This window comes from Nerophis ophidion, linkage group LG06 (genome assembly GCF_033978795.1).
Source record: "Nerophis ophidion isolate RoL-2023_Sa linkage group LG06, RoL_Noph_v1.0, whole genome shotgun sequence".
NCBI lineage: Eukaryota > Metazoa > Chordata > Actinopteri > Syngnathiformes > Syngnathidae > Nerophis > Nerophis ophidion.
Window position 1 is genome coordinate 61,424,530 of NC_084616.1, and position 7,536 is coordinate 61,432,065.

General features: G+C 43.9%; 1 protein-coding gene across 1 annotated transcript; it reads left to right on the forward strand.

The window, feature by feature from the left end:
• Positions 1–1,361: 1,361 nt before the first annotated feature.
• On the forward strand, positions 1,362–3,429 carry LOC133555056 (potassium voltage-gated channel subfamily A member 3). The gene has a single exon (XM_061904490.1). It carries the CDS (start codon positions 1,531–1,533, stop codon positions 3,106–3,108), a length of 1,578 nt encoding a protein of 525 aa, XP_061760474.1. The 5' UTR covers positions 1,362–1,530; the 3' UTR covers positions 3,109–3,429.
• The last annotated feature ends 4,107 nt before the right edge of the window (positions 3,430–7,536 follow it).

Here is a 7,536-nt window from a genome sequence, read left to right on the forward strand (position 1 = left end):
AGACCTCTGTCATCATTTTAAGTGGGAGAACTTGCACAATCGGTGGCTGACTCAATAAACAGAGCAATTGAGGAGACACAAACACAACACAAAACAAACCAAAAGTAGTGAAACAAAAATGAATATTATCAACAACAGTATCAATATCAGTTATAATTTCAGCATAGCAGTGATTAAAAATCCCTCATTGACATTATCATTAGACATTTATAAAAAAAAAGAAAAAAAGAACACTAGTGTCACAGTGGCTTACACTTGCAACACATCTCATAAGCTTGACAACACACTGTGTCCAATGTTTTCACAAAGATAAAATAAGTCATATTTTTGGTTTGTTTAATAGTTAAAAAAAAAATACATTATTGCAATCAGTTGATAAAACGTTGTCCTTTATAAAAACTTTTTTTTTTAAATCAACTACTCTGCTAGCATGTCAGCAGACTGGGGTAGATTCTGCTGAAATCCTATGTATTGAATGAATACAGACTCGTTTTGAGTCGGAAAAATATAGTTTTTGAATCGAGAATCGAATCGAATCGAAAAAAACGATATATTATCGTATCGTGACCCCAAGAATCGATATTGAATCAAATCGTGGGACACCCACAGATTTACAGCCCTAATATATATATATATATATATATATATATATATATATATATATATATATATATATATATATATATATATATATATATATATATATATATATATATGCATTCTATTTTAGTTACTTTGAATTTACAACCCCCTGGCGCTGTTTTATTTTGTACTGTTTTGTATTGTTTTTGTACTTTTTTGGATGATTTTTTCTCGTCCGTTTGTAAATGTGGAAATTTATAAATAAAAGTTTAAAAAAACAAAACAAAAAAAACAATGGGGGTCCTTTTTTCTGACTCGAGCACCTGCCCGCGGGTGTCTGTGAACGTGCCTGCTCACAATTAAGCTACCTACTTCTTGGATCGCTTTTGGGTTACTCCAACAGAACAAGTGTTTACAAATGGCAGTGGACAACAGGTGGAAGAAGCAAGTAGTGAAACAAAACAAAGCACGAATAAAACATGGCATTTTTTTTTCTTAATTAACAGGCATCATTTCATGCAGCTATTTTCCAGCTTCCTCTCCACTCCCCCGTCATCATCTCGGAGTGATGTTATAATAAAGCCCAGCTGTCCTGTCTGTGAGCGACGACCTGATTTAAACTAGAGATTGATGGGCTAACAGGGAGGCGCCCCACAAAACGCTGCCAGGTGAGTGACAGCCGACTCTTGCTTTCACGGTGCGTCTTCGCGCGCTGCCATTGGCGGAGGACGCGCTCATGCACGCCGGAGCGCCACGCTGTGGGAGGAGGGAAGCTTGTTTATAAACCCCCACGTCTTCCGCGGTGGGCGGGTACAGCAACAGCGCATGGGAGTGAGAGAGGAGGAGGACGCGCAGACGGTGTTAGGCTGAGGCAGCGGCGGCTGTGGTGGCGCGGGGTCCTCCGAGGGGGGCGAGGCGGCCGCCCCTGAAAAGCCTCGTGAGCCGCGCATGGACGACCACCTGCGCCTCCTGCAATCCCCCCCGCCGAGCGTGACCAAAACTCGGGGTGACAACCTGGTGAACCACGGATACAGGGAGACAGAGGCTGACGTCATGACGGTGGCGGCGTGCGACAACATGCTGGAGGAGTCGGCCGCGCTCCCCGGCCACCTTTCGCTTGACCGATACGAACCGGACCACGAGTGCTGCGAGAGGGTGGTCATCAACATCTCAGGGCTGCGCTTCGAGACGCAGCTCAAGACTCTTTCGCAGTTCCCGGAGACCCTGCTGGGGGACCCCAAGAAAAGGATGAGGTACTTTGACCCCCTCCGAAACGAGTACTTCTTTGACCGGAACCGACCGAGCTTTGACGCCATTCTGTACTACTACCAGTCAGGAGGGCGCATCAGGAGACCCGTCAACGTCCCCATCGATATCTTCTCTGAGGAGATACGCTTCTATGAGCTGGGCGAGGAAGCTATGGAGAAGTTCCGGGAGGATGAGGGCTTCATCAAGGAGGAAGAGCGCCCCTTGCCAGACAATGAGTTCCAGAGACAGGTGTGGCTGCTTTTTGAGTACCCGGAGAGCTCGGGACCAGCTCGGGGCATCGCCATCGTCTCCGTCTTGGTCATCCTTATCTCCATCGTCATCTTCTGCTTGGAGACGCTTCCTGAGTTCCGGGACGATAACCGAGATCCCATCGCTATCGTGCCTGGTATCAATGGAACCTTCCCCTATTTCGTCAGCCCCTTCTCTGACCCCTTCTTCGTGGTGGAAACTTTGTGCATCATCTGGTTCTCCTTTGAGCTGCTGGTGCGCTTCTTCGCCTGCCCGAGCAAAGCCACGTTTTCCAAGAATATCATGAACATTATCGACATCGTAGCCATCATCCCTTACTTCATCACTTTGGGCACAGAGTTGGCAGAGAGGCAAGGGAACGGGCAGCAGGCCATGTCCCTGGCCATCCTGCGCGTCATCCGCCTTGTGCGAGTCTTTCGCATCTTCAAACTCTCGCGTCATTCAAAAGGCTTGCAGATTTTGGGTCAGACCCTCAAGGCCAGCATGCGCGAACTGGGCCTGCTCATCTTCTTCCTCTTCATCGGCGTCATCCTCTTCTCCAGTGCCGTCTACTTCGCAGAGGCAGACGACCCGGACTCGGGCTTCAACAGCATCCCAGACGCCTTCTGGTGGGCCGTGGTCACCATGACAACAGTGGGCTACGGGGACATGCACCCGGTCACCATCGGGGGCAAGATCGTGGGCTCTCTGTGTGCTATCGCTGGCGTGCTCACCATCGCTTTGCCTGTTCCCGTCATCGTCTCCAACTTCAACTACTTCTACCACCGGGAGACCGAGGGCGAGGAGCAGGCTCAGTACCTCCACGTGGGCAGTTGTCAGCCTCTGGCGGAGCCCGAGGAGCTGAGGAAGACACGCTCGTCTTCGTCGCTCAGCAAGAGCGAGTACATGGTGATTGAGGAGCATGGCATCAACAGCGCTTTCAAGCAGCAGCCAAACTTCTCCAGCAGCACGCAGAACAACTCACAGAACTGTGTCAACATCAACAAAAAGATCTTCACAGACGTGTAGACGGCCTGGTGTCACGGACCTCTTTGTGGCGGACCAAAACAAGGAAAGAAAGCTCTAGTCCATTCAGATTCACAGAATTAGAAGCAATCTCTCCTGCAACAGAAGGGGTGCACTGTAGCAGGTGTGTTGTCACAACAGGTAGTTAGATAGGGATGCTTTATAACTGTGAAGACTCCTAAATGTATGAACATGAGTAGTGATCCGTCAGTTGTAGTCAATGTGTACAATTTCCTTGTACAATGTTCAGGATCGGTGTGCTCAATGTGTCTATAAACACACGTAATGTCTGAAAAAAAAAGTCAGCCTGTATTATATCAAATAGAGCGTTCTGTGCTTTTGTGCGTTAAAGTCCAGTCCAAAGTGTGTTGAAAATCAACCTCCCCTCCGTGTATAGTCTAGAAGCTTTGGAGAAAAAAACATCCCAACTGTGTCTCATCTTCCACTCAAGACACGCATGAGGAGCAGACCGAGCTCTTCCATGCACACACGCAGCCTCAACGATGGAGCGATCCTCTCTTTGGATGTCTCAAATATAGCCCGCTGTGATGCAATCTCCATGGCGACGCTTGTTTCCTTGGCAACCCCCGACCACCGTTGCCATGGCGCCCGTTTCCACAGAAACCTTCCCAGTTAAGAAGCTACATAGGAGCTCATAGCGTCTAAAGAGCAAAACGTCTTCAAGGATCGGCGAGTCAGCTCATGCAAATTGAATGTGACGATCCAAATGCCTGCCAGGAAACAGCCTTGACCCCTGAGGACAAAGGAAAAGGCAGTTTTTCAACAAATCCTGAATGTTGTGTCTGGCTGTCCTGTGTGCACTACTACCGGCGCCCAGCAGGGGCTGCTCTTCTCCCACCATTGGCCCTGGTAAGTCCTCAACATTCCTTTCACGTTTCTCCCATTGACAAGTTTTTGTATCCCTTTCACAGTGAAAAAAAAACATGTAGATTCACACACATGTATACAACTCTGTTTTTTTTTTCAATTCCAATATAGAAAATGACAAAAACAGATGTTTAAAAAGGAATAATCGTGGATCCTAGGCGGTTATTGTTTTTAAAAGGGGGCGTGTTGGGCTCATTTAATGTTTTTCACCTTGAGTTGACTTTGTGGATGAGCAACATAGCCCACCTTGACTATCTCCTCACTGCCCCCTGGTGGTCGTCAACGTCTGCCAGCAGAACAGGTGGCTCATGTCTCCTTTGTGACTGAGACGTCACATGTCCTTGAGACATTCAGATGCAGCGAGTACGCTCTGTTCACTGCCCAAACATGGCGACCACATGGTGTATAAATCTTTGTGGCAATAACACTTTTTTTGTCAAGCAACGTAGTTTAATATGCATCCTTATTGCACTTCTTTACAATAGCAACCATGTCCTTTGTCTAATGTGAGGCTGTTCTTGTTATTGCATTTTGATCCAACTGAAAAGCAACCATAAGCATGTAAAATATGATGTCAGACAACATTGTTTTTATGCTCATGTATAATATAATTCAGCTTGAAAAAACTAAACAAAAACATTCAAAGATAACTTTTTTCTGTGTCTTAGTTTAGAGCATAAACAGAGGCTGCATTTCAAATTGAGTACTTCAATCAGTACATTTAAGTATGGTTCACACCTATAGGTGTGCGTAGGGGCCCCGTTTTGCCAGAAGATGCACTTCTAAAATTGTTAACAATAAATGTATTCCTTGCTGCTTCCTCCATTGTCACTGAAAATAAGATAATGGCAGAATGCCCCATACAGTCACACTGGCTTCTGTGGCACAAAGGTTCAGTTTCTTGTCTTGCAAGGCAGGTCCAGGTTATGGGTTTGAAGCCCGGTTGAATTCAATTTTAAAATCCATCCATTTTACTACCGTTTATTCCCTTTGGGGTCGCGGGGCGCTGGTGCCTATCTCATCTACAATCGTGCGTAAAGCGTCGTACAACCTGGACACCTCATCGCAGGGCAATTTTGGAATGTTTATTCATTCATGTTTTAATTATGTTAAAATAGTTTTTTTTCTTGCACTAAGATGAGTTCAAGTACCTAGGAATCTTGTTCACGAGTGAGGGAAGAGTGGATCCTGTTTGTGCGGCATCTTCAGTAATGCGGACGTTGTACCGATCCGTTGTGGTGAAGAAGGAGCTGAGTCGGAAGGCAAAGTTCTCATTTTACCGGTCGATCTACGTTCCCATCCTCACCTATGGTCATGACCGAAAGGATAAGATCACGGGTACAAGCGGCCGAAATGAGTTTCCTCCGCCGTGTGGCGGGGCTCTCCCTTAGAGATAGGGTGAGAAGCTCTGCCATCCAGGAGGACCTCAAAGTAAAGCCGCTGCTCCTCCACATCGAGAGGAGCCAGATGAGGTGGTTCGGGCATCTGCTCAAGATGCCACCCGAACGCCTCCCTAGGGAGGTGTTTAGGGCACGTCCAACCGGTAGGAGGCCACGGAGAAGACCCAGTACACGTTGGGAAGACTATGTCTCCCGGTTTGCCTTTTGAATGCCTCGGGATCCCCCAGGAAGAGCTAGATGAAGTGGCTGGGGAGAGGGAAGTCTGTGCTTCCCTGCTTAGGCTGCTGTCCCCGTGACCCGACCTCGGATAAGCGGAAGAAGATGAATGGATGGATGGATAAAATGTGATTTATTGAACAATGTATATTTTTATCAATTAGTTTTAGTACAAAACATGCATCAAATGAAATTAAAGTTTAAGTCATTTCACCAAACTTCTCAGGGTAAATGAATTCATGCACTCTAAGTGCTAAGTTTAAACCTCTGGTGACATTTATTTTTTAATCATCTTCAAAGCCAAATACACACAAACACGGACACACGCGCTCGCACAAACAGACACACATGCACATAAATACAACAATACATTTAAATAAATACAACTTTGTTCTAAATTATGTAAATTTTTCTTGTGTTTAGGTTTGAAAACCCAGGAAAATAGATGATCATGCAATTATGATTTTGACATTAATCATATATACATATCTGTGAAACATGTTTTCATTGAATGTTATTCTTATTGAACATGACTTTATAGAAGTCAAATATATTCTATCCTTTTGTGTTATTTTAGTTGTTAATGTGTACTGTAATGTGTATACTGTAATATAGACCAAATAGTCTTGCATAAAGTCATTACGTGTGGTATTGTTAGTAAAGAATCAGATTATTAAATCTGAGTAATATGGTAGGACTTCTGTTTCTTCCTGCTCCATTTTGGGACGGCTTGGCGAAGTTGGTAGAGTGGCTGTACCAGTAATCTGAGGGTTACTGGTTCAAACCCCACCTTCTACTATCCTAGTCACGTCCGTTGTGTCCTTGGGCATGACACTTCACCCTTGCTCCTGATGGGTCCCGGTGACCGCATTGCATGGCAGCTCCCGCCTTCAGTGTGGCAATGGGCGAATGTGGAAATACTATCAAAGCGCTTTGGGCTACTTAAAAAGGGGTAGAAAAGCGCTATACAAGTACAACCCATTTACCATTTGGGACACACTATGATATATTTTTTTTGAATGTCTTTCAACATTATTGTTTGTTTTTCAGATTATATTGTATTAGAGACACTCTTTTGTTTGAAATATGTAAATAGAGACTATTTTTGTTTTTTTGAGTTTAAAATACGTTCATGAAATGAAAAGAATATACCTACTGATATAACCACTGACAGCATTGTCTTCCCTCTCTTAGGTGGGAGTTGTCCAGGTCGCCTGGAACTCGTGGCGTTCCTCCGTAAAACTGTCTCTGGTGTAGGTAACAGTTCAAAAGCATTCTGACTCACACCCAGAAAATGACTGATGAATATTTAATTGTAATTCTCTTGTGTCTCTGCAGGAGGACAGCGACAGTATTTCTGTGTACCGAAAGGGGTAAACGTTAGGATTGACAAAGAATTCCCCTTAGGCTCAAAATTCCTAGTGCCTATAGCAGCTTTCCCTCTGCCAGTCCATCAGCTCTCAGACCAAGACGAAAAATGCAAACAATGCAAACGTAAACAAGTATACCGTACATATATACCTAATACATTACATATATATGTATATATATATATATATATATATATATATATATATATATATATATATATATATATATATATATATATATATATATATATATATATATATATATACACACACACAGACACACACAAACCCCGTTTCCATATGAGTTGGGAAATTGTGTTAGAGGTAAATATAAGTGGAATACAATGATTTGCAAATCATTTTCAACCTATATTTAGTTGAATGTGCTACAAAGACAACATATTTGATGTTCAAACTGATAAACATTCTTTTTTTTGCAAATAATAATTAACTTTAGAATTTGATGCCAGCAACACGTGACAAAGAAGTTGAGAAAGGTGACAATAAATACTGATAAAGTTGAGGAATGCTCATCAAACCCTTATTTGGAAAATCCC